We start from the raw sequence: 26,557 nt of genomic DNA on the forward strand, positions 1-26,557 counted from the left end.
TATAACTTTTAATTGTAGCAAATAATTTTTTTTATGATGGAAAAACTAGTTTTTTTTACATTAATTTTACTTAACCACGATTAACAATAATTATTTATCATAATTTTTAATTACAAATACGTCCCTGAATAAATTATATTGCCACCCTCCACAAAATGTACTTTAAGTATAATTTAGCCTTTTATATTTTAACATTTAGGAGAGAATAAGATATCAACTAATGCTAACGGTTGAAAAGAAATTCCAATCGTGCTAGACACGTGTTGATACACCATTGGCTAGTGAGATTTGTACAAGGATTACATTTCCTTCTCACATATTATTTTTCAACCGCCGTTGCCGCCCAAAAACCTCCCCGCCACCGCACGACAACCCGCAAACCACCAATTCACAGCCGTGAAAACATGGCCTTGAGTACCATCTCCAAGCTCAGCAATGTGAATACCTCGGCTGTAACCTCGACAAGATCCCGCTACCCTAACTCTAGCACTCGCAAAAGAAGTGCACCTGCTAGAATCCGGACTGCGTCAGAGCGGTCAAGCGGCGGCGGAATGGTGGCGGACTTCGAGGAGGGAGAGCCCGAAAGACCCAGATGGACCGGAGAAACGGCGCTTTCTCGACTCGTGGGTTCGCTCATTTCCTTCAAACCTCTGTATTCTGTTCTCAAACTTGGTGCTAGACAAGTTTTGATCAGGTAAATTTCTAAGCATTCTCAAGCAATTTTTGCGTTCCCTTTTTGTTTTTTTTTTGGGATAATCACATGCTCGTCGGATGAGGTTTGGCGTAATTATATATATACGCCCTATGATTTAGAAAACTATATATACTATTTTTGAGGTTTGCTCACTCAATTAGTTAAACTTATCGAATTTGATGAATTCAATAAAAAAAATTGAAAAAGATTTAATCAATGACTTATTAATGATTTATGGTAGATCAAATAATTTTTTTTAGGATCAAATTATACTTTAGACATCTTCACATGGTAATACATGTAGCGAAATATATCTTCACTATTACCTTTGTCTTTTTAATTCGAGCATATATATTTTAATTTCTATCGTTTATGCCAATCAAAATATTTTATTTTCATGTAGTATAATTATATATTTGGAGTTATTATTTGTTGCAGTTGCTATTGAAATTAAACTATAAGATGGTATTTATTTTATTAACTATGTATTATAAAATGTCTTTATTACATTGATATATACATATAAAATTGCTAATTTAGTGTAATATTGAATCAATTATGATTAAATGAAATATTTATGCATGACAAAATAATTTATATTTTTGTAGCTAATAATATGAAATAAACGTTTCATCAAAAAATTAAGAAAAATACAAACTTTCCTCCTAAATCAAAGGTTTTGTAGGAAAATCAAGAAAATGGGAGTCTTTTAAAGGAAACTAGGTAATTTCGAAAGTGCCATCTATTTTCATTTCGATAAACTCGAAAATGAAAAAAATTTCACAGTTTTGATGGAAACATATGAAAATTTTAAACCATGGTACCCATAATGTATATACTTCATCAAGTTCATCCATGTTTTCATTTTGCACGCATATGCAAAGAAATTGCATGCAGCCACATCAACCTATGTGGCTCAACTGGTGCTTTATCGTTGACATGTTATTCTGAAAGATAAGTTACATGGACTTCCTCTGAGATTAGGCTTAATTACACAAGTACCCCTTATTTTTTGTGAACTTATAGGCACACCCCCGAGGGGTGTTAAGTGTAATGTAACTCAAGGGGTGGTTGTGTAAAATTTCACAACTGAATAGGGGGTCTATTTATAACTACAACTGCAACGTCTAGGGTGTGTGTAATTTTGCAGAGGGAGGGGGTGTTTGTAATTAGGCTTAACCTTAGGAGTTGTCAATATAATTTAGTGCTCGCTAAACTTATTGAAAGGATTCTAAAAGTTTTCTATTTTGTAAGATACTTTCAAGCTTATATGATAGCTTTCAATGTGGTCAAAGTTAAGTATAAGTTTAAAGGGTTTGGATTTTATTTGCTTTTCTGGTAAAAAATTACTAAAAATTTTAGTGGGAGCTTATATGCTTCTCTCTTAGAAAGATTTAACAAATATTTTAGGACATTTTATAAGTTTACCAACATCTTTTTAAAAGTCTTGAAGCTCACACCAAACATGTTAAGGGATTCAATATCTCACAAAAGGTAAGCGTTATTGAGTTGAATCACGTAAACCTGTGTTGATTTTACTCCTTTGTGATTTTGCTCATTTTTTCAATTTTTTCATGAGATGTTCTTGGTAATCTGAAGTGTGATTGTTTAGATTATTCAAGATTTTGATTCTTTGCATTGTTGGATTCATAATATATGAACTTTTTTGGGATTTGTATTTGGACAGTACAGCTGAGAAAGGAAACATTCCTTGGAGGGATATGACTAAGGAGATTTTGGAGTCAGACGTATACAGCGAGAAGGATGCTATTGAGGATCCATCAATTGTTTATCCTGATTGTAATTGCCTCAATCCTATGAATGTTGTGCCTTTCATGCATGCCTTTGCCTATGTTTACTAACTTGTCTGATTTCTCTGATGCAAGCAGTCTAGTTTATTCAAGAACAATTATTGCTTCTACTGAATAACTACCTGAGACTAGACATGTTCTTGAAATTCAGCTTATCTTTTATGCACGTTCAACTTTTTCAAAGATTCACCAAGGAATTTTCTTCAAAAGGAGATATTGGTAGAAGAATAGAAATACACATAGTTGATGCTTGATGATGATAAATGTCGATTATCAAATTCAGTTAAGTCATTGTAGAACTAGGAAGCATCAACCCTACTTCAGTCAATATATACAGATTTTTTAGAATATTGGATACCCCTCTTTGATCCTCCATGGAGAATGTTGCAGGTCTAAGGTATACATTCCTTTCCTGGGACTAAAGAATTCCAGTATGTAAATGGACACTGACAGTTACCATGGTGCTCTGTGCTTTGCTATTCATAGATCAAGCAGTAGACGAGTTTCTTGTTGATAAGTAAGTCTACTGATATAGATTTTAAAGGGCAGAATATTGCTAAAAAATTTGGATGAACTGTTTGAATAGCCAAATACCCGTGTAATACTTGTCCATTTTTTGCAAAATACATTGATGTTTTAAATCTCTTATAGACAATTGATAAGGGATACTTGTCTCATTTATGAAATTCTGGCAGTTCCAATGCTTCATTTGAGCCTCTTTTCAGAAATTCTTGGATGGAAGCAACAGTACTTGAGAAGCTTGTAACAGCTGATGCATATAGCTCCTGTGGCAAATAGCTTTTTGTCTCTCTGTGAGGAATTTCACAGAGAATTTCTGTCTGAAAATTTGAATTTGGTTACATTTCCATTGTTTGAATAATCATGTGCATTGCTAAGAAGTAATCTTTAAATTAGAGTATCAAGGTTACGGCTGAGGTGCACAATGTTGAGTATTCAATATTTTTCTTAGATTTCACTTGGAAGAACAAGTATGTCTGAAATGGGAAGAACATGCATCGCTAGTTGGCATTGTGAAGGAATTTTATCCATTTGCTTCTCTTTTGTGCAGATTATCTCAATCCTTTCCATGCATATGATGAGGGAAACCTTTCTTGGCTGGTAATTGATCTAGAAATTTCCTCTTACAAAATTGATCTTTTTGTTTCCATTTGCTCGACTCAGTAGATTCTTTTCTTGTATTTCCTTTCTTGGCTAGTATTTGATGTACGACATTTCCTCTGACAACATTGGTCTTTTTGCTTCCTGTTGCTATGGAGTCAATTGTTTCTTTTCTTGTATTAGTGAATTTGCAGCCTACAAATCTGCCTATGAAATATTCTGATAAATTTGTTTGAATCCAATGAGCTTAATTCTGACCAAGAAGTTGTTGGATTATTGAAATCTTTGTACGGCTTGTATAATGCTTCATTTCCTGGTTCCAATATGTTTTGGGATTGGATGGAAGTCTTCACTTAATTATTTTGATTTAGTAAGAATCCAGTGATAAATTTAAGGCAAAATGCAATCTTTTAATCCATAACTTTGATACAGGTGCATATGCATAAACCTGTACATATCTCGCTCTTACCTTTTGATTACAAACAACAACCATAGTCAAAATGAGTGAATCTTATTCAGAATTTAAACATTAATAAGCAATGATTTCTGGAGCTACTTCTCTATAACAGGCTGCAGCAGAAGCAGAGGCCGCAACTATGTCTATAGCAAAACGGGCTATACCTTCTGCTTCATCGGTTGATGAAGCAAACCAGATAGTTCGGGGCAATTGGCTTCAAGCAATTGAAAGCCATCACCAGAAATATTCAGGAAATTCCACAATTAGAGAAATTCTAGATATTGGATGCTCTGTTGGTGTAAGCACAAGATTTCTTGCTGACAAATTCCCCTCAGCAAAAGTCACGGTATGTTTAGATGTTTCCAGTTATTCAAGAATATTATGTTTTCTGTAGCTATGTCTGTGCAGGAAATAGTATGATTTAACTAAATAGAGAGCTTGATAAGTATAATCTTACATATAAATTAAAATGGATGCTTATTAATCTGTGGGCCTGTTCATATTTGCCTACGTATTAATTTTTACTTGGCATAATCTGCAGGGACTGGATTTATCTCCTTACTTCCTTGCTGTTGCTCAATATAAGGATAATAAAATAAACCAGGGAACAGAACCAATAAGGTGGATCCATGCAAATGGCGAAAATACGGGCTTGCCTTCAAAATCGTTCGACCTTGTTTCAATTGCTTATGTGGTATATCTCATTTTCTGATAGACATACCTCTCCACCAGCATAATGAGCCACTGATACTGCATTCATCTTATCTGGAGTAGCATTTTTTATTGTCAATTTTCAGTTAGAAATCGAATTCATAAGAAGATTTGAACTGTTTTAACAAAATAATTGTAAAATTATGCTTCTTATTGTCGAATTTAAGATTAAAGCATGTGCTAACATTCCTAATTCTTCTTAATACTTTGCCCCTGCACTGCCCATCTGGAAGGAAGTAGAAGCAATTTGCCCTGTGAGTTAGCACATATTTCTCATTATAAGGGACTTGCATTTTCTGCAAGTAGCAAACATGAGATCAAAACTCCCTTCAAAAGTACCATAATATTCCATGATTGAAAAACCATCCTGCACTATGGCTATATATATGAACTCCGCCCGGATGATCAAAAGAGGAAAGAAGGGATTTACTAATGATCAAGTTTTCACAAGTAGCGTGAACCATCTAAGACATACGAACTTACTCCATAATCTTTTATTGTTGTGACTTTGTAATAATGAGGTTGAGGAAATAAACTGTTTAGTCTATATTTCTGTAAACCTGCTAATTTAGTTATCGCAGGCTGCATAAAGTGAATATATGAGAAGTTTTCAAACTCAAATCTTGATTCGAGTAGTTAAAACCTGAACAGTTAAAGAAAAATAGAACTGTTACGAGTCTATCCTACTTCATGCACAAATAGACTATTTATTGGTCGTTGGAGCTTGTAATGCATATTTGTCGTTACTACCTTGAGAACTCAGTTTCATGAGTGCCCTGAAAGAGCAATCAAGAATATGGTGAAGGAAGCATTCCGTCTGCTTAGACCAGGAGGCACTTTTGCTGTCACAGACAATTCGGTAACTAGACTGGAATCATAATTCTCTCGAGTAAATTTAAATCGTATGTCAGTAATTAGAGGGCTTGCAGGTTGAGTATTGCTCACGTACTTCTCTTTTTGTTGTTTTTGCAGCCAAAATCAAAGATTCTTCAGGTAACACTTCTTCTGACTTTTCCTTGTTCTTTATGACTTAGTTTTTGTCCATACTAGTCAGCTTCCGGGGAAGCAAAAAGTAAGTTCTGTTGAGACAGGTTTATGACTCCTTATTCTATATGTTATAAAGAATCATATGCATGTTTAGATTCAACACCTTTCTACCAAGATTCATCTTTTTGGAAAGAACAAGTGTCAAATTCACTGCTCTTTTGAAAATTTATTGCTATGAAATTATGTTTGCCTTTCTTTTCACACATGTTGCAACGAAAAGTGTATCCAGATTTGAGATGATGACCCCATCTTATTCAGTTTCTTGGTTCCCTGTCATCGACGAGCTTTAACAATTCTGTTACCGTTCTGAGTCCCCTTCGGCAGACTTGTAAGCAACTTAAGGCTGTTTTCTTTATTCATGTTTTAGGAACTATCTCCGGTGCTATTCACATTGATGAAGAGCACAGAACCTTTTCTGGACGAATACTACCTGACTGATCTGGAAGGAACACTGCAGCAAGTAGGCTTTGTCAATGTGCAGTCAGCATTGACAGATCCTAGACACAAAACCGTTACTGCTACTGTGCCCAACTAATTGTGTTTCTTTACATTCTCTTCTTCTGGACTGTCTGCTGGGAATTTGAATACATCACAAGTTTTAACATTAATATTTGAGAAAAATGCAAAATCATATTTTTTAAAATAGTCTATTCGGTGTCATACAATGGGGGAATAAGGCAGAGTTGATACCATAGTTTACTAAAGTTTGCAATTTTAGTACCTTTGTTTCTGGGTTGGCAATTTTACCTTACCATATCTTTTGATAATATCATTTTGAATCCTTTAAGTTTGATTTTCTCGCGAATTTAATCCCATGATTTGGAAAATAGTATCAGAACCCAACTACATAGGTTATCCAATTGGTCTATAGGCGTCTGTGATAATGTTAAAACGTCGTTTAACGTAAACGATAAATACAACAGACACATATCCCAAGAATGTCTACTTACCATATCCACAAGGACAGTATAACTTTTAATAAAAACTACTGAATAATTCTCAAAATTACCAATCTAATTTGCTTTCTTATCACATATTCCTACAACCCCGACCACTAATTTAAACTACTCCTAGAAGCGTGAATTTGGTGTCATATTTTTGCAAAACTACCTTTGAATAGTCTTTTTTGTTTATTATTTTTCTCTTTTCAACGTAAGGTCGTTATGTTTTTTTTTATATCAACAATTATTCATCAAAACTAATATTTATATGAATTTATTATTTATATATATTAAGTATTTTCATTGTCATTGAGAATTGAATAATAAAATTCGTGAAAATATTTTAGTTTCAGTAATTTTAAAAAATTAGACACGCGCATAACATTATTTACTAAAATAAAATATTAAAAAAATAGTTTAGTATGGTCAACAATTTAAAATTGAATTAAATGTAAAATATATGCAAAGTAATACCAAACATTAAAGCACCTACAGACTACAAAGACCGAAAAATAAATCTAATACACCAAACAAATTACATATGCGAGATTGCTGTTCAGATCAACGAGAATTGCTTGCTTGCAGCTCTCTACTACTTCGTGAATTGTTTCCGCCGGAATTTCCAATTCAACTACATCAAAACAATTCAATTATTCTTCTGATTGAGTTGATTAATTAGGCGGATCGTATGGAGAAAGAAAATAAATCAGAAGAAAACGCAGGAGGAGAAGAAGAAGTAGAAGAAGCACTTGAGCTGGTTCTGTTTCATGTTTCTGAATGCTATGTTTACTTGGTAAATTTCCTTTTCTACTCCCCATAACTCTTTTCTTTCTCGCTTGTGCATATGTAAATGTAGATAGAATTATGTTTTTCCCCCCTAAATGAAAGGGTTTTTTGGGAAGTTATGTTATAATTCATTTGAGTTTTCAATTATGAACTTGGACTATTTTGTTGTCTGGTGATTTCGTCGTCCGGTTTTGGGTTCTTTTATTTTTCAATTGAATGAGGTTTAAGCTTTATAGTATTATGGGAATATGGTGAAAAATTGCTAGGTACTGGCATAACTGGTACATGAAATATTTTCCTTCAGGAGCTCAAGGCATTGCTCCGCAAATGGCTGCCTAATAATCTATGTAATTGAAGACAAAGCTGACTAGGAGGTTGGAAAAGGGGAAAAAGAAAAGACAAGTAGTGTCCATTGGGACAGGAAGCAATGCTGAAACTGGTTTGGGAATAGTTTTAATTTCATATTGGGTGTTTCCGGGTGTGAATTCCTTTCATGAAGTCGAATTACTGAGAGAGACTAGTCATTAGCTTCATATAAATTTCGGGGCTGCTCGTTTGGGGGGTATTGCAATTTGGTGAAAGCATATACTTTGCTTGTAAGTCCAGTAATGTGTTCTTTGGAACTGCTAGCATTTTAGAATCAAGCAACAGCCATAATTAGCAGGTATGAAACCTCATCCATTGTGATTAATCTTTTAAATAAGTTTACATTCTAATGCTATTAGGCTGTCTCATAAGAGGAGTACTCCCATAACACTGAACAAATGCTTTTGACCAAAATTATTAACATAGATCCTGCCTCGCATGCTTCTACCAATCCATCCATTGATCTGGATGCATAGTTTGCTGAATTATTCTATAATTCCAAGTACGCTGTACAGACGATGACTGTTTTTTTTTAATCTTCAATTGCCTTAATATTGCCATTTGAACCATATTCCCAGCAAAATGCTCTGAAATTCCATTGGATAGCTTGACAATGGAATTTCAGAATTACTGAGCAGCAGTTTTGGTTTTTTCTTTAGCATAATGGCATTACTTTAAGCTACAATGGGATAGCCTTTCCAATTGGATCACATAAGAAGCAAACAGATAGAGAAGATGGAGAAGTATTTTGAATTTTGATATTTCAGTTTATGAAGATTATATGACCTGCTGCTGAAGATCATAAATGTTGCCTAACTTCAAAGTTGATGTGCTTTCTCAGGGTTAACATACATGAAAAAGGTTATTATCTCTTCCCCCTTAAGCATGGGGAGCTGATCAATATTTTTTCTCTTTTAGAATATAATCATCTAATGAGAAAACAGATGTATGAATAACAAGCCAATAATTGTAACCAGGCTTCTGTCCGGAAACATCTAAAAATAGGATTAGGCTGCATTCAATCCAAATTTGGTGAGTTGTTTAAAGATATTGAAGTTTTGAGTGAACAAGCTTTTACTTTGTTAAAATCAGGTTGAGATACCTGAATGAATTTCCAACCTTAACTTTAAACTATCTTTAAGGTGAAGAAATTAGTGTAGACTGGTATCTTAGAATCCATATTGATACCAGAAAGAAAAAAAGAATGTTTTTCATTTTGATATTAAAGAGAATCTCATTAATAATAAAGAGAGGTTACAAGGAAGAATGAAAAAATTCCTCAAAAGCACATGAAAAAGTCGAATCAAATCACTTGCCGATCTCTCAGCAAGTCCAAAAGGTAGAACCCTAAAAGACCCTTGCACCAATGAGATGCAGGTGTAACTTTTTGCCAAATGCAACTATTAGTTGCCCAATTGTCCTTAATGACATGTGCATTCCTTCCTACGAAAATATACTAATCCATAGCAAAGACAACGAATTTCAAGGATATTCTTTGATAACTCAAAAGGGTTCCCTTGAAGTGCCTTTGCAACTGGTAAATGCAGAAAAAGATGAACTTGATACTTCTCCTGATCTTTTAAACAAGACAGACCTTTGTTGGCCTAATGTCCTATAAGTTCTCCTCAGTTGTAGCAAATTATTGGTGTTTGCCTCTCATGAATGAATGAAATGACCAACGAAAGGAAGAAAAATATATTCACTGGAGAATTATTTTAAGCTTTGTGAAGGAAAGAATAAGATAATTTTATGACCTGGTCATATGAAAGATTCAAACACCTTAAGTTTTGGGTATAAAAAAATGATTCTTGTTGTTGTCAAATTCAATTTTGGTTGCAGATAATGTGTACCTGGGTCTGTTCTTTTCTTTCTTTCTGAATTGAGCTCCTCTAGGTTAGACAAGATCCGTACAATTTTAAGTTCTTATAGAAAACATCCTGGCACAAACTAGCTGCAACTAAAGTAACTCTACAAACATTAACTCCTAAGTTAGAATGTCGCTGCGGGTGCTTTTCCTCTTTTCCATTCTGTAGGTAATCATAAAAATCGCACCTCCAGAATTGGTGGCAAGAATTCAAAGTATTAATGGCATGTAACGTAATTGTATCGCATGATAGATCTAATAACTTCACCATAGGCTCCTGATGAACGATCTAAATTCAGCTGAATCTTTATTTGATAATTGAAGTGTACTCTTAGGATTGCTCTGTTGCTTTGAAAGTTCCTTGGATATCAATCTAATGTTTCAACCTTACAAAAATCTTGCAGATACCTCCACGGAAAACTGCAGCTTCTTACAGGTTTTTCTCTGCTACATTCAAATTCTGAAAACAAGACAAGTTTCATGATGTGAAGTTGCAAATCCTGTATCTTTGTCTGCTCATTCTTGCTTGTCGCTATAATCACCAAATCTCAATAACATTCTGTCTTGTTTTTGTGGGCTCTACACAAGTAACCTCTTCCACCCTTACTGTTGTGTCTATAAATGCATTCTAGAAAACAAGTAGATTTAGTGCGGGATGGTATCTGCATCCTAACAGCGAATACCTATATTTGGAATCACAAATCTTTGAGAAGGTTTTGATCAATAAAATTTTAGGGATAGTTACACTAACAATGCTCCGCGAATAGTCAAAATACTCAATTTACCCCTCTACTATGATTTATTACACTAAACTACCTTAAATTGTCACATGTGTAACACTGCCCTCCCATCAGGGCTTCCCGGGCTGCAAAATGCTGGTATCACAAAAAATCAATGAAAATCCAATTTTGCTTTTGGACTTTTGGTTAACACTTTGACAACTTCTTTCGGACAAGTATACCTCTATGTATGAGATGGTATACGTTATATTCTTACATAATTTAGGGGGTCAAAATGTAATAATTTCTCAAGTTTGAGATTCCAGCTAACTTACTTGATAATTTAAGAAATATATGTTTTTTATTCAGCGGAAATGTGATAAAATTGTACTTTTATTTACAAGATTTTGATTCAGACTCTTGTATATTAAGAAAAGATTAGTTACTAATTTATGATTTTAAAAATCTAATAATTCTTTTGGCATTTTATTTTTCTCTTCAAATTTTTTATAAATTAAAAATTTATTGAACTATAATTAGATAAATAATGCTTAAATATCAACATATGTTTAGTTTTTATATTCTTTTTCATTTTTGTTCTTTCCATAGTCATCTTCTTCAATCTTACTCATTATCCAACATCAGTTCTGTCTCAAACTTAGTGTCCTGTGTGGGTGTGTCTTAGATAAGGAATTGGAAATTGGGCCTAGAAAAGTTAAAGGGAAAATGAAGATAAGACAAGAAACCCACCATTTCCCAGACCCAATTTTCTGTTGTGTTGGTTGGATGTGTGTGTATGTGTGTGTGTTGCAGAGTGTCTGTGTTGCGTATACAAGTACATATATATACACACTATATAAATACATATGCACATTATATAATATATGTATATATCTATACAAATATAAAAAGCAAAATATACAAAAACAGTTTAGATTGGAAATTTTAAACAAAGGTAAAAAATCCTCGTAATCACCTCAGTTTGAATTATTTCTTTTCCTTTTTTGGACGTCACTGAAGGGGCATAAATCCTTTTTCTTTTCCCAGCCACTTTTGGACAAACAAGGGTCCGGTAGTAGATGGGTAGTTTGCTTATTTTGACTGTTCTTAAGTGGGTGTTAGTGTAATCATCCCAAAATAAGACCAGATCACTAGAAAAACTTACTATACTTGGTGCAAGCTTCAATTCTCAGGAATCATTTTCTAGGTTCAATGAAGCAAAAGTTAATATTTCCTTCTTGTAGGGCTGATGAGTGGAATGTCAACAAATGGGCATGGGAAGGCACTCTCAAAGTTGTGACTAAAGGAGAAGAATGCATTATTCGATTAGAGGATAAAAAAACAGGTAGCTTCTTTCTACATGGTTGATATAAGCATTTGCTCAGTTTTGTCATATTCATCTATATTCTGTATCTTAATTGTTATTATCTGAATAGGTGAATTGTACGCTCGGGCATTTCTGCGAGAGGGGGAACCACATCCAGTGGAGCCTGTGATTGATAGCAGCAGGTCTGAATATTGATTTCAAATTGATATGTCCTGACTTGGAGGACCATTGTGTAGTTTAATACGCCGTGTTTTATCTGTGTGACTTCTATTGAGGTTACTATATATACTCATAGACTTTACCTTGTATTGTTATTTATATCTCATCTGTTCTCTAACCTTTTCTTTGAATTTTATGCTTTTGCAGATACTTTGTTCTACGGGTAGAAGAGAATATTGGTATTTAAGCTGCTTCTCCTTTTAAATGATTTAGTTACCAGTTCTGTTTCTCTCGTTTTATTGACTTGTTGAAACAATACATGGTTAGAAATGGTCTGGAAGTATTTACATTATCTAAAGTGCGGCCTGTATTTATTTAAATATTTTTTTACTTCCCCACCCTTGCATATGCGCTTAAGTAAATAATGTGCATGACAATCATATGAGTTACAAATTAGAGCCTGAATGTTAAAAAAAGGTCTTCTTTCTGGAATTCTGAACATATAGCTATCAATATGCTTATAGATTTCACAACCATGGACTAAGTATTGATAACTAGTACGTAAATATTGTGCTAAGGTATGCCAAATTACTTGTTGTGGATAGAGAAAGCAATGCCTCTTATCCAATCATTAACCAATATTATGTTACCAACTCAAGTTTGATTGAAATTTCCAGTATAGTGCTTCTTAACCTGTTATAGTAAATGATTGGCACTGATGTTAGCAGAAAGTGAAAACTAAACAGCAGATATTTTCTGCACACCAATGGAATTTATTCACAACAGGTGGTTTATATATTTAGATTCATTTACCTAAAACTCAGATGATCCAATTGGACTGGGTGTGTCAGAAGTAGATCCTTGTATGTACATAAATAAATTATGATATCATATCAATAGAGAAACTCCACCTATTGTTAGTTTAGCAACATCTTTTTCCAGGCACAGATATGGCACGCTTCATTATTACATTCCCCTTGTTTTACGCATCGGCATTTCTATTACTTGTTTCTTAGCTATTGATTGATAAATGGCAATGGTACTGATTTCCATGCATTCAGGCGGCCGCCTTCGGCATGCTTTCATTGGGATAGGGTTTCGAGAAAGAACTGAAGCTTATGACTTCCAAGCTGCCCTTCATGACCATATGAAGTACTTTCCCTGTCCTTATTCTTGTTATCATTTTCCCTTACTTTTCGAGTTGTATTTTCATTTGTATATTATTGGGGGTTTAGTTACTGCTTTGAAAGGTTTCATTGGGGGCTTAGATCTGCTAGGTGCAGGCATTAGTCTGTAGTGTAGACTCAGTTTCTGGTTGAGTTGCTGTTCAGAGTTCAATTAGTTCAACTTTGTATCTCCTGATGGACCTGCTAGTAAGACACTGGTTTAATATCCAAATTCGACTCTGAAGGTACCTAAATAAGAAGAAAACTGCTGAAGAGATGGAGCAACACTTCCAAAAGACTTCTTCAGTTGATTACAGTTTAAAAGATGGGGAGACGTTGGTGCTTCAATTAAAGAATGTAAGTCCTTTCAGTCATTTTTTGAATCGACGAAAGTTGTACATGCATCTTCAGCTTCCATTTGATTCTTTTTGGTGTGCTACAGAAAGGTGGCGGCGGCGTAAAATCCAAGTTTTTTGAGCAAGGTTTGAATAATCTTCATTTGGATGATAAAAGTAGAAAAACAGAAAGCACATTAGGTATCAAACTGCCTCCGCCTCCGCCTCCGCCTGCACCGCTCTCACCTGTTGCTGAAAAGTCTCCCTCGGAATTCCCCACAAAATGTAGCCCAGACAGATGTTCAGAAGTCAAGGCATTGAAATCAGAAAAAGATCAACCAAAAGAATCAGAGTCAGCTGAAAACAAAAGTTCACTAGATATACCAGAAGATGATTTTGGGGATTTTCAAGCAGCTGGATGATGTGGTGTTAAGAGTGAATTTGCTTGCACTTAACAATTACGTTGCGTTTCATGTGTGTTTAAATTGGTCTGGTTTATGTATAAGATGCATTCACATGGTTTCTAGCGCAATCATCATCGTATATTTCACATCTGGCTGAGTTAACTTCTGCAAAGAATTATCTCAGGTTTCATTCTCTCTTTGACATCAATTGTGCTGGGCTGAATGTATCCATAATGTCAATGGGCAGATGTTCACAATCTCTCTTGCTCGTTATACCTGCCTTAAAGTTTCATACAAGTGTCGTATGGGAATTATATTTGTTACGGGAAATGGCTGCTTAGACCTCAAATTAGGTTCATCAGAATGGCAGGCACTTGAATTTTAGCTTTCCATCAGATTGAATTCAACAATCTTTTCTGGCGTTACCAGCTTGTTTTAGTGCTGAATACAGATGCCAAGTAATGAAGAGAAACCAAATACGCATTGTGGTTTTAGTTGGACTCTGGTTGGACTTGGGATGTTCGTTGCATCTCTTTTTTCTGAAATTTGGTATAATTATATATAATTTTTTTGTGATTTGAAAAACTACATTTAGTATTTTGAAGTTTGTTTTTGTTTAACAAATAAGTTTCCCAGTTAGTCAAAACTTAACGCCAGCCTCAATTTTTTAACGAAATTCCCCTTTGGTCCTGAAATAAAAAAAAAAAAATCCACATTTTGAACTAAATGTGCGAATTGACCTGAGTGTGGGACTAAAAAATTAGAAACATGTCCACTTATAGGACCAAAATTGTAATTTACCCTAATATATATATAGAATCATTAGGATGGAGGGGCATTATATTATAATATGCCACCTTTTTTTATTTTTATTAAATTATTAACGGAAGGAGTACGTGTATCCGTTAAAGTTCAACATTGACAGAAATTACAATTTTTTTGAATTTGTGGGACTAAATTTATTGAATTATAAACTAATAAAATCAAAATTATAAATAAAATAAGTTATGAGACATAAATTATAATTTTTTCTAATTTTTACTCTTCCACTCTGACATGCCGCCATATACTTGAAATCAAAGTAAACGAAAAAGAGAGAGAGAAAGAGAGTATAGTGATGGAAAGAATCGAAATCGCCAAATATCAAAGAATTACATAAATATTTAACAATACAAGAACCAAAAATATATTTATTCATTATTATTTGTGAGAGCAGTGAAGAATGCATGCATTTGTTGGAGCATTAGAAACATAACTTACTACATTATAAAACAAGCATTAGGGTTTTCATCACTGAACGTATCGCCCATTCGGTTCCCATAACTCCCAGCGCCGTAGTACGTGGGGGCACCGACGTGGCTGTCGTAGCCGTGCTTGTAGTAGTTGTAGCACGACGCCGCCGGCTGGGCTGCATAGTAAGTGGAAGGGCCGCCGTAGTTGTTCTGGTAGTGGTAGTGGTGGCCGGTGAAATTATGGCTTCTCGTCTGAGGATTGTAAGGGAATTGCCACAACTCAGCCCTTCTTCCTGTTCTTCTAACTGTTTTCAGAACTTTCTTCTGATCAGCCCATCCTGTTACTGTCACCTTCTGCAGCCCCATGTCTATATCCACTTCCTCCACACCTGAGTTTACATCCAAAGAATAATGCTTAATCTTGTCCATTTTTATATATAAAGTTTGTCGGCTTAAATGTATTTTTCGTCTCGTAATTTAATTAGATCATTTGTCATTTTCGTTCTTTAATTTTTCAGGGTGGCATTTTAATCCTGCAATTTTAAAATTTTTGTGATGTTTTAGTCCTTTTGTTCGCCGGAGATCATCTGAACTCTGGTGGAAAAAGTAGGAAAATCACAAAAATTAAAAAGATTCACGACTAATGCTATCCTAGCACAAAGTAAAATGGAGATGATGTTCAACTTATAAGTATATAATATGAGAAAATCGTAAGAAATCGAACTAAATGAAAACATTTGCGACCAAAAATACAATTTTCTCCAATTTAATTGATAGGAGGTGCATTGTGATATTGAAACTGGTGTTATGTGTTTACTAGTCAATTTGGGCGTAAATTATATTACACGTCAGTGATTTATAGATGATGAGGTGACAGTCCAGTTTTGTATAGATAAGTCAAACATGTACAAGGACAAAATTAAATGTCCATTTCATCATATAATGTCAATTTAATTGGATCATAGGCAAATAACATATAATTTTACTGTCAAATTAGCTGAAAAATAATAAAATTTAAAATTATAAAACTAAATTATTATGCAGAACCAAAATATCATCCATTAAATTATAGGATTAAAAATATTTTGTTTCCACATTATGATTATGTAAATATATATTAATATATAGCATATGTTGTTTTCATAAAGATAATGATTGAGACCATCAATTAATAGATATAAATTACTGTGTTTTAAGAATTTAGACGAAAATTTTCTTGTGTTAAAAGAAATAAATAAAAATATCTTCTTAAAATAATGCACGCTCTCCTTTCACTAGTTATATATGTTTAATGGCGTTAAAACTTTTACTGAATTGTCCATTATATCCTTTTTAGAATACCCATTAATTTTCAATAATTAAAAAATAAACGGCCTAAATTTTAAATAATTTAAAATATATTTTTTTATTTATATATATAGACTATATATGAATATTTTATACATTATACATATAGACGTCGACAATCTGCGGGCGACGTTGTCCAAGCAGAAAGGGGCGACTTCTCCACCGCCCCCTTCAATTGTCGGCCCCTGATCTAAGCTTCGGTGGCCCCATTGCACAGATTCGCGAGCTGCTACCGGCGGGGTGTAAAAAAATATTATTTTTAATAAGTAAAACAGTTTATTTTTTAAAAAATAGAAATAATTTTTATAGATTGCAATTGTATTTTTCATTTAAATATTATTTATAATAACTTAAAAAAATTGATATAACTTTTATGTAATATGATATTTAATTAGTATTTTCTATAAATAAATATAGTTTATTGAGATAAATTTAAACTAATAATAAATTAATTTTATTAATAATCTATAATTCTATTGTATATAATTTATATTTTTATAAATATTTAAATTAGAAGAATGAATTTTAGTATATTAATTTTTGTATTGTGATTTTTCAATTTAAAATGTGAACTTTAAAACATTGTTCTATTTTTTAAAGTAATTAATATATTCCACAAATAAATATAATTTATTAAAGCATATTTAAACTAAATTATATTTTAAATTAATCAAATATACAATTTACTAAACTAATTTAAATCAACAAAATATAATTTATTAAAATATATTTAAATATAAAAAAAAAAGAACAAATTGAACATTTTCGTATATAAAATTACCCCAAAAATGATTAAAAACATAATGTAATCATTTCTTATACCACAAGGACAACTTTATAATTTAGAGGGTGTTGGGCTAAATTTGTTTAAAATATCTTATAAAATATATATGTTAAAGCTTATAAGTTGTTTTGTCTTATTTAAAAAAATAAGTTCATTAAATATTTGAATAAAAATAAGATTATGGAGCTTATAAGATATTAATAATGATAGATTTATAATTAATTTGAAAGAATTTGTCAAAATTTTAATTAGAAGAAATTGACAACTTATTACTCTTTTTTTTTTTTTTTTTGAAGGAGCTTATAATCACGTGTACATCTTACTTTTAGGCCTTATAATTAGAATTATTTCCTAAAAAATATACCAAATACTTTGTAATATCTTATAAGCTCTCGAACATCTTATAAGATGTTTTAAAAAATTTATAAGTTCACCAAAACACCCTCTTAATCTAACTTCATGAATCGTATACCATAAATCCACATAAACATGTTGAGGAAAAACTTAGATTTGACCAGATTAAATCAGATAAAAATATATATACACACTAATTGAGGGTTAAATGCAATTTAACCTCATGTGATATAAGAAATTGAAGGTGTACGTACCTTTGCAATTGTGGAGAGCTTGTTTAATTTTGCTTTCACATCCGGGGCAATCCATATGCACGCGCATTTCTGTGATCTGAGACTGTAAAATTTGTTGTTTAATTAACAATGGGTGCATAGCAATTTACTTCTCTATGATATTGAAAATGAGTACATTACTCTCCTATAAAAAAAAATATAGCAATTTATCTCCCTATACTTTTTAAAATGAAGCAATTTACCTCTTTATACAGGAAGGTAAATTGCTTCATTTTAAAAATTATAGGGAGGTAACTTATCGTATGTTAAAATATATAGGGAGGTAAATCTCTATTTGTTTTTTCATAATGAGGTAATTTGCCTATTTGCAATATCACAAGGGAGTTGCTTGCATTTTTTCCAATTAACAATAGACGTAATGATAATAACCAACCCAAATCTATATTACAATTTCAAAGATTTGAAAATTTTCAATAGTACTAATATTGGTAATTATGTACAAAAACAAGTGAAAATTTGATACGTACACATTTCATTATTTTTACAAAAACTTGTATATGTTTCTTATAAGACTATAACCATGCTCATAAAAACGGGTTTAATTGCGTTTCTAGTCCTGTAATTATAGTCATATAGTATTTTAGTCCAGTAAATTATTAGGACGGCAAGATGGTCTTTTACCTTTTCTAATTTAGTGATTTTTGGACAAAATTGCAGAACTTTTCTAGATTAGCCGGAAAGTTGCATGTACCTGTCACTGGCCAGTTAAAAATTCGAGAAATGCATTTTATTGGCTGAGTTTTGCTAACGTGGCAAGTTATGACACACATCCCATTTTCTTTTTCTTTCTAACATCAACCACCACGAAAAATTCTAATTCAGAACAACAAGCTTGGCCGAATCAATCAATCACAGATCAAGTGTGACACACTTGCCACGTCAATAAAAATCAACAAATAAGATGGAGGACCATTTGCTCAACTTTTTACCAACACATGACAGATATATACTACTTTTTAGCCAATTTTGTGCCCAAATCTCTAAATTAAAAAAGATGAAGGACCATTTTATAACTCTAACAAATTAGGGGTCTAAATTTCTGTAAAACAAACACAAAAAATGTGGAAAAGTCTGTATAAAAGAGACAAGTGATATATATATATATATATATATATATATATTTAGAGAGAGAGAGAGAGAGAGATTACCGTCATATTGGTAGAGGTTGTTGATGATGATGAGCTTAGGTTCTTTACAAAATGAATGGCAAAATGACAAAGAAAGGAAGCAACTGTTGAATCTTATTCCTTGTGTATATGTATATATAGAATTTAAGTAACGTTACTCGCCACCGACCTCTCCCATGTCTTCCGCCAGAGTTCACTCAAATAAAATCAGTTTAAAACCAATTTCTTCATTTTTCTCTTTCAGGATCGACACTTTTGGTTCTGTAACTTATTCTATTTGTCTATTATTTCTTGTTCTGATGAATTAAGTTCGAATATGTCGTATTTGGTCCCTTTTTGACTAGTTTAAGCATGTATTAACAATTTTAGTCCACTTCACACTGTAATAGATCTCATTTTCTGTCTTGTAACTATGAGTCGTTAGGACCAAAACTGTCGATACATGACCAAACTTATCTTTACATGTTCTATTAGTATTCCGATCATGTTGCACTCCAGTTAATTACCACATTTAATTTATGGTAAATTACAACGACCTTTCTCGAAATTTGGCATAATCACGAATATTATCTTTTTGTTTCAAAAATTACAAATGTCCACTTGATTTTAACGGTTATATAATAATTAGCTCAATTCATTAGGTTTTCATCAATTTTTTGTGGTGAACTAACTAAAAATTTCCTTGTAGATTAAGAATTCTAATTTGATTTATTTTTAAAATTTTCTAATTTTTTTAATGGACTAATTTTATAAATTTTTTTTAGTTTTCAATTTTTTTTTCATCCACCCCATCTAATTTTTTTTACAAATATTTAAATTTTTGCAAAAAAAATAAAAAAAATACAATAAGGACAAAGTTGATAATTCCATACCTCAATCCAAGAATTACATAATTTCATCAAACATCAGGAGATATTTATAAATTTTCAAACAAATGAGAAAGTTTTCGTAATTATACCAAATTTTAAAAAATATCGTTGCAATTTACCCTTTAATTTATCACTCGGGTGAAAATTAGGTCCTTCTTGGCATATTGTTATAAGTCAAATGTTAAATAATTTATCATAATCGATAGGGTTATATATTAATTATCAACAAAAAAGCATAAATACCCTTCTTACCAAAGGATAATACCAGTTATGCCACAAGATCCGCGCCCCTCGTGTTCAAGCCAGGTCGCTCTATAATTTACATTTATTATACTTCATTTATGGTAAAATATATTTATTACATTTCCCAATATTAAATATTTCAGTTTGAATTATTCAATCTCGATTTCGAACTAATTTAAATATCGAAAAATTTTAGTTAAAGACTTTCCAATAAATCTAATGAATAGTGCTTCACATCTCATTTAAAATAAATACCCTTAAAAGGACCTCAACGTCGAACCCGGATCAATAATGCTTCTTCTCTATGCAAAAAGAAGAGCGTTATGCTTTTAGTACATGGAAAGCGAACGACTGAAAGAGTTGAAAAAATGCATGTGGATGGCGAATCAAACGGATCATGTCCTCTCCGACTCCTCCATTTGTTGCTTCAATTATTACAGAATATAATTATTTTAGTTATAATTAATGGGCGAATTGCAATTTAGGCTGAACAAGAGAAGAAAAAGAATTAATTTACTCGTTTCGAACTAAAATTGTAGAGTGGAATCACAAAAATCGAGAGGTATTCATGATGATTTAACTAATTTGAATTATTAAAAAGAATTATTACGTACTTTTTAAAATAAATTGATTGTGTATATTTTTTAAACCACATTTAATTAAAAACTTATATATAAGACATACGTGTTTATTTTTATATTTTATCTTTATTTTCTTCAAACTAAATATTTTAGATTATGAGAAATTGGTATATATAATAAAAAATATATTATATATAGTCTTGTCGGTGTCGTGTTGTGTCCCAATATTTTTATATTTTTCGTGTTGTTCGTGTATGTGTCGTATCACTCAAGGATACAACATATGATGCATTGACATTGACACAATTTTTTTTCAATCTTATTCCCGCCTTCCCTATTTCAATCTTTTAAAACGTAGATGCATTATAAGATACAACATTCCCATGGAGGTGGAGGACATATGGGATCTCCTAAAGCAGCATGAATACTCTCCATAGATCTATATTCAGAAGAAGCAAGACAAGATGAGCCCAGCAAGACAAGATGAGCCCAGTTAAGAACTTACTAGAACAACAGAAAGAACTTACTAATTCTAAGTTCGTCAAGCATCGGTGCAAACCGACTGCAACAACAATAAGATGGGTTCATGCACCAATATTCAAACTGCCCATACTATCCATGTAGAGGATGTCGACTCATTCTGGGGGAAGACAAACAAGTGATCTATAACTGAAGGCATTAGCTTGAATTCATCGGTACTTCTCAGATGAGCAAAAACGCAGATGCATATTCTAAAAAGAATGGGAAATTGAATGGAACTTAACTCATTAGTGAATGGAACAGGGGGAAAGTAACATTATTCCATATAAATTACCATCTACAAAAGTGAACTGGTATACATATTGGCATAAATATTCGATTATAACATCAAACATTTGAATTAAATATTATGTTTCCTTGTAATTTTGAGTAGTTGGATAGATATATAGTTTAGGGTAAAAAAACAAGTAATCAGCTATGATGTTTCTTATCTTACAAAATAATGTAAGAGGAAACAATACAACTACAAACCTGATAATGCGACAGAAATCATACTTCGCATGATGGGCTCATTTCATTCCATGCGCTTGGATAGCCGCTCCAGGACTGTGACAATTTGCATTATGCATACTGTGTATCACTGCATGGCATCATTATGTGCACACTTGATGACTCATAAACCTACTCAGTGAATTACTACCTAAGAGAGTGGATTCTATAGACACTCAATTCAAAGAGACTGAAGGTATTCTTTTCTTGAGAAACTATCAGCATAGGATAACCCTCAGTTTTGATTCTGGCAGCAAAGAGCTTCGTTGAGTCTCCCAGAGATTTTTACAAACTAGCTGTCTCTAGACCAATGTAACAGAAGGCTTTCTTTAATAACCTATCAAGACCACCTTCAAAAGGACAAATTCAGTCTGCTAATGTAACAATGATCAAATGTCCAACTTTGTGAACTTGGCAACAAAAAGCCCACTTGTAGATGATGTAAGTGGATCAAACCGTAAAGTCTTTGGTATTCTTGCTTGCCTACAGGGCCAATTCTTGGCAGCTTCTATCTCCAGCAACTCTGCAAAAACGGCATGATGTGAATAACACAGTGCCTCAGGCCATACAGAAAACCATTGCATGAGCTCCTGGTGATGTACTTCAACTCATAAGAATGCCAATGTCTAAACAAAAAATAAATAAAAAAAATTGGGACACTGGAAACATTTGCAAGTGTTTAAGAAAAATTTTCAGATTTTGGCTAAAAAAAACACTAAAGTATAATGTTTGATAAACTAACTTCTGATAGTGAACTTCTGACAATTACTTTTCACGAAAACTGAAGGCAAAGTTCAAAGATGCTTCTGGTTGCAGTGGGCTTCTTGTAAATAAGTCTTACTTTGTTTTGCACATTTTTGCCCTCAGTATTATTGCCACATTCCAGAAAATGCTATTCAGTACTCAAGGGGAAACTAGCCTTCTGATAATTAATTTGTCATTAAAAGCCAATTTTACCAAACACTTCTACTTTCACTTTTTCCAACTTTCCACTGTTTGTTGCAAATACTTCAACTTTTGATTCTATTGCAAATTCTAAGTTTTCTATATTTTATCACTTCTTAGAAGCTTTTGCAAACACTCTATGTTCAAAAGAATCCCTCTGTTATTTTTGTTTCAAAATGTACAGAAAGAGATATCTGAAGCATGGGGGTCCGGGGACATCGGAGAGAGCCTGTCAACATGGTTGTTGCAGTTCCCTCACTCCTCAACCAGGCCTGAAACTCAGTATTACATAATATGGAGTTTTAGAAGCTTGTGTGCTTATTTGCATCAGTCAGAATATGGGTCGGACACTAGCGATGGATTAGGAACAACAAAAATAGTTAAAATGAGACCAGCCATTGTAAAGACAACACATACCAGCTGATACATGTCGTGAAAGGAACTGCTCTACTATATCTTCATTCTGAGCAACTGTCAAACTACATCAGAGGATAAACATAAACACAAAGGTAGAAAGTAATTTATATGAAAGAACAATGAATGACTGTTTGCATTTCAGGAAATTCTGAAGTAAGCCACCTGCAGGTGCTATAGACAAGACATCCCCCAGCTTTGAGTAATCTGAATCCATTGGTGAGCAACTTTAACTGCAACAGGACCTTCTTTTAGTGAATGAAAGTACAAAAACTGATTGTGAAAAAACAAAAAAGAAGGAAAGAAATGTGGACCAAAAATCCAAAATCCAATCCACCAAGAAATTCTTGGACCCAGGCCCAACCCACCCCAGATCCAGGACCCACAGGGTTTGACCTGACAGAGACCCAGTTTAAAAATTTTCCAAATATTAAATATGTTACTTATATATACATTCAAAATACAAATTACTAATATCATTATTTTAATTTAAAAAAACAGTAATTTTATGTATTAAATGTAAGTATAAATATACACACTTTTTCGTACATGTATAAATATACTTCATATAAGTATACAGGGTATTTTAAACTCAGGTCCAGGTCGTTTGGATCCAAAACACCAAGAGCGGAGACCCCCCACCCCAAGGCCTGGTTATGGTTTTATAACCCACCCGACAAAGGGCGGTGCGGGTCTCGATTAGTCTGACATAAATGACTCGGGTTCTTTTATCAGATATATTAGAATACTATGAATGATTATGGAGAACTGGGAGGTCCTATCTTTAGATAATTTGCAGAACAAATTATTATATGACCAAGTAAAAACTGAAAAGCCTTAAAAAGGAAACACAATGTCCCGCTGTAACATGATTAAACTTGTGCTTCGCCAAGTAACTTGGAGTTCGCGGAACCAGTAAGGAAAAATGAGATGATATAATTTTACCAAAATCATATGTAATCTTCTAGATCGTAGGCAAACTAGCATCTAATCTTGTGTTTCAAAGTCATTAAACTATACCAAATAATAATCACAACCACCAAGTTACCTTGGAATAAAGTTTAAACAAGTTAGAAGCAGATATTTGTACCTGAAGAACAGTCAAGGCATCAGTCCTCTCAGCATCCAGTACACGGCGTGAAAGTGTTGTCCAGCCCCATTGTTCAAACTTCTGAATGTGTTTAATTGAACCATCGTGTGTGCATTCTGCATCCACAAGAACCTGAACTAAATTTCAACAAGCAGGCAATCTTTTAGCAGAGAAGACATGATATAAAAGGACATGACGCGATACTAAAAGTTAGAATTGGAAGAATAGAAAGAAAATCACCGAAACACGAGCCGACTGATAAAAACTACCATATACCTTGTCATAGCCAAATTGCGAAATCTCAATGTCATCAAAGGTTTGGAACACGTCGTGTTTGCTCAAACCAACCACCCCAGAGTGACGACCATAGAATATAAGTTCTGGATCCTGAACTTGTCTGGACATCATAGAATCAATATATTCCATAGCTTTAGCCATCCTTTTCCGTTCTTTCCATGGTCTCCTAGGAGTCCACTCCTTGTATATCTCCAAATTTTTTTCCATTTCAGCATTGCCTGTTGAAGAATGACTCCTTTAGTATGGGGTATGACCATACGGTACAACCACACTTTTAAAAATTAAACTCCGTGAAGTCTTTCCCAGATTCATTACATGATTTAGAGTTAGATTCGACCCTGACTGGAATAAGGGAGAATGTTGTTCCATCCGCAACAAAAAGACGACATCGGTCACCAAGAGCATATTTCTGCAGCATTGTTCTAGAAGCTGCTAACCTATGTCTAGCAACATCTACACCAGTTACAGAACCTGAACAGCCAAGAAGGTCCAATATCATACAAAGTTTAGCACCTGCAAAACAGATAAGACTCTTAAATGGAAGAGGCCATATAGTTAATCAGATCAGTGATGAAGAGAACCTTGAGAGATTATGTACATAGATATGCATGCACGCACGCATATACAAAAAAAACAAAGCACACTTGACAGTGAGATGTCGGGAAACATGAGTGCACACTCACACACACAGAGCAATTGCCAATAATTTCAGAAACCAAGATATACATAAACATGAAATTTAATTGTAATGGGTGGAATAAGTTTGAAACATGATAGCGGTATGAAAGGATCACGAACCAGGAGCTGCACAGAGGTCAAGAACATGATCTCCCTGAGAAATATCCAAAGCAACAACAGCAGCTCCTGAAGCTGCATCTATGCCATATATCTACGGCATTGAGTCAAGTTAAGTGACAAAAACCTTTCTGCAAAACATTTTGTCTAAACATATGAAGTATCAAAGACAATATTTGGAAACAAGGGCAGGGTCCGCGGGGAAATGGTGAGACACACGCTAGATACATAAAACAGAAAAAACAAGGCAAAAACATGAATAAAATATAATAACTATAAAAAAAGAAGACATAGGCTGCATTTGAACCAAGGGTTTTAGAACTGTTTTCCTTTATCCCAAATAATACAACTTTTGGCTATATGTTCATTTCTTTTCCGTTTTCTTTGCTTTAGGAAAACTGAGATGCATGCCAACGTATCTGCCAATCATGGAAACAGAAGCTGAACAAATTGCAGTTTTGCATAGCAATCCGATTTCCAAGTATCAAGAATTAGAATTCTCATTTGTCACCTTTCCTTCTTGATAGGCTTTCGTGCTGGCTATTCGAACTTCAGGCAGAAGATAGTAGAAGTTGGGCAACCAACTCACTTCGTTAAGCTTACATTTAATCTCTGCTTCAATTTCCGGAAGCTGGGCTTCAGACCCTGGTTTTAACCTTCAAGAAAAGAACAGAAAAAACACACATGATGACAATCTTTCACATAATAAAATATTCATCTCCGCAAACTCCAAATTGTCATAATGCTCTCATTTCAGTTCGCTTACAACGTCAGGAAAAGGTACAGGGCCGAACATTTTTCAGCTCTGTGAGTTCAGATATACGCACTTGTAGATGCTCAAATTATCAGAAACCAAACTTGTACCGATTTATTATAGTAGAAAAACTTTAGTGCACAGAAATTCAGAAGTGCTGCAAGTACGCGAGCGCGCACACCAGAAATAAAATGTTAGCCAGAAGAGGGGCACCTAATATAACGAGGAGTAGAGTGAGAAGCAACATAAATTGAAGGATCCAAGCCGTTTTGATTGAGAAAATGCAGAAAGTCTTCCGGCAGTGGTAATTCGGAGGAAGTTTCAACCACCTCGTTATCCATAGCTCAAAGCAGATGACATCAAGAACAGAGAACACTAAAGAGATGAAAATTTTCCGTCAGAAGTAGGAGCCGGCGGAAGACGGCGGAGTGGGGGCTTATACGGGGGAATTGTATGCGCTATGTCGGTATTAGAACCTTTTCCCTTAAAGCCCAAAT

The 26,557-nt window shown here is 33.5% G+C and overlaps 4 protein-coding genes across 5 annotated transcripts; 2 read left to right on the plus strand and 2 right to left on the minus strand.

The window, feature by feature from the left end:
• The first annotated feature begins 320 nt into the window (after positions 1 to 320).
• Positions 321 to 6,482, plus strand: LOC148784512 (uncharacterized). Of its 2 annotated transcripts, none has more exons than XM_088877162.1 (8): positions 321 to 694; positions 2,382 to 2,494; positions 3,575 to 3,624; positions 4,194 to 4,427; positions 4,623 to 4,775; positions 5,556 to 5,651; positions 5,765 to 5,785; positions 6,207 to 6,482. In XM_088877162.1, the coding sequence occupies exons 1-8, from the start codon at positions 405 to 407 to the stop codon at positions 6,372 to 6,374; spliced, it is 1,125 nt and encodes a 374-aa protein (XP_088733288.1). In that variant the 5' UTR covers positions 321 to 404; the 3' UTR covers positions 6,375 to 6,482. The 2 variants fall into 2 exon arrangements, with proteins under 2 accessions (XP_088733288.1, XP_088733289.1); XM_088877163.1 differs by having other exon boundaries at positions 554 to 694; positions 2,387 to 2,494.
• Positions 6,483 to 7,277: 795 nt separating this feature from the next.
• Positions 7,278 to 14,099, plus strand: LOC105176814 (Adaptin ear-binding coat-associated protein 1 NECAP-1). The gene is made up of 8 exons (XM_011099728.3): positions 7,278 to 7,573; positions 10,201 to 10,232; positions 11,760 to 11,860; positions 11,952 to 12,024; positions 12,209 to 12,240; positions 13,063 to 13,153; positions 13,413 to 13,524; positions 13,610 to 14,099. Exons 1-8 carry the CDS (start codon positions 7,469 to 7,471, stop codon positions 13,922 to 13,924), a joined length of 861 nt encoding a protein of 286 aa, XP_011098030.2. The 5' UTR covers positions 7,278 to 7,468; the 3' UTR covers positions 13,925 to 14,099.
• A 940-nt stretch (positions 14,100 to 15,039) lies between these two features.
• Positions 15,040 to 19,197, minus strand: LOC105176813 (Heavy metal transport/detoxification superfamily protein). The gene is made up of 3 exons (XM_011099727.3): positions 19,065 to 19,197; positions 17,878 to 17,959; positions 15,040 to 15,527 (listed from the first exon to the last, which is right to left on the minus strand). The coding sequence occupies exons 1-3, from the start codon at positions 19,068 to 19,070 to the stop codon at positions 15,166 to 15,168; spliced, it is 450 nt and encodes a 149-aa protein (XP_011098029.2). The 5' UTR covers positions 19,071 to 19,197; the 3' UTR covers positions 15,040 to 15,165.
• A 2,426-nt stretch (positions 19,198 to 21,623) lies between these two features.
• Positions 21,624 to 26,557, minus strand: LOC105176812 (S-adenosyl-L-methionine-dependent methyltransferases superfamily protein). Its single transcript, XM_020698881.2, has 9 exons — positions 26,274 to 26,557; positions 25,818 to 25,962; positions 25,310 to 25,400; positions 24,827 to 25,024; positions 24,491 to 24,729; positions 24,215 to 24,346; positions 23,290 to 23,357; positions 23,128 to 23,189; positions 21,624 to 22,288 (listed from the first exon to the last, which is right to left on the minus strand). Exons 1-9 carry the CDS (start codon positions 26,399 to 26,401, stop codon positions 22,155 to 22,157), a joined length of 1,197 nt encoding a protein of 398 aa, XP_020554540.1. The 5' UTR covers positions 26,402 to 26,557; the 3' UTR covers positions 21,624 to 22,154.

The sequence above is a fragment of the Sesamum indicum genome, linkage group LG13 (genome assembly GCF_026168435.1).
Source record: "Sesamum indicum cultivar Baizhima isolate 11 linkage group LG13, ASM2616843v1, whole genome shotgun sequence".
Classification (NCBI taxonomy): Eukaryota; Viridiplantae; Streptophyta; class Magnoliopsida; order Lamiales; family Pedaliaceae; genus Sesamum; species Sesamum indicum.

What these genes read in the sequence shown, in the direction of transcription:
- LOC148784512 (XM_088877162.1), top strand. Translation starts at nt 405, where the DNA reads ATGGCCTTGAGTACCATCTCCAAGCTCAGCAATGTGAATACCTCGGCT. An exon ending in AGGGAAACCTTTCTTGGCTG is followed by an intron (nt 3,625 to 4,193) that starts GTAATTGATCTA and finishes TCTCTATAACAG; the next exon opens with GCTGCAGCAGAAGCAGAGGC. An exon ending in TCCCCTCAGCAAAAGTCACG is followed by an intron (nt 4,428 to 4,622) that starts GTATGTTTAGAT and finishes CATAATCTGCAG; the next exon opens with GGACTGGATTTATCTCCTTA.
- LOC105176812 (XM_020698881.2), bottom strand. Translation starts at nt 26,401, where the DNA reads ATGGATAACGAGGTGGTTGAAACTTCCTCCGAATTACCACTGCCGGAA. An exon ending in ATGCCTTGACTGTTCTTCAG is followed by an intron (nt 23,358 to 24,214) that starts GTACAAATATCT and finishes GTCCTGTTGCAG; the next exon opens with TTAAAGTTGCTCACCAATGG. An exon ending in CTTGTCTATAGCACCTGCAG is followed by an intron (nt 23,190 to 23,289) that starts GTGGCTTACTTC and finishes CCTCTGATGTAG; the next exon opens with TTTGACAGTTGCTCAGAATG.
- LOC105176813 (XM_011099727.3), bottom strand. An exon ending in AGCTCTCCACAATTGCAAAG is followed by an intron (nt 15,528 to 17,877) that starts GTACGTACACCT and finishes ATGTAAACTCAG; the next exon opens with GTGTGGAGGAAGTGGATATA.
- LOC105176814 (XM_011099728.3), top strand. Translation starts at nt 7,469, where the DNA reads ATGGAGAAAGAAAATAAATCAGAAGAAAACGCAGGAGGAGAAGAAGAA. An exon ending in CCTGTGATTGATAGCAGCAG is followed by an intron (nt 12,025 to 12,208) that starts GTCTGAATATTG and finishes ATGCTTTTGCAG; the next exon opens with ATACTTTGTTCTACGGGTAG. An exon ending in GCCCTTCATGACCATATGAA is followed by an intron (nt 13,154 to 13,412) that starts GTACTTTCCCTG and finishes TCGACTCTGAAG; the next exon opens with GTACCTAAATAAGAAGAAAA.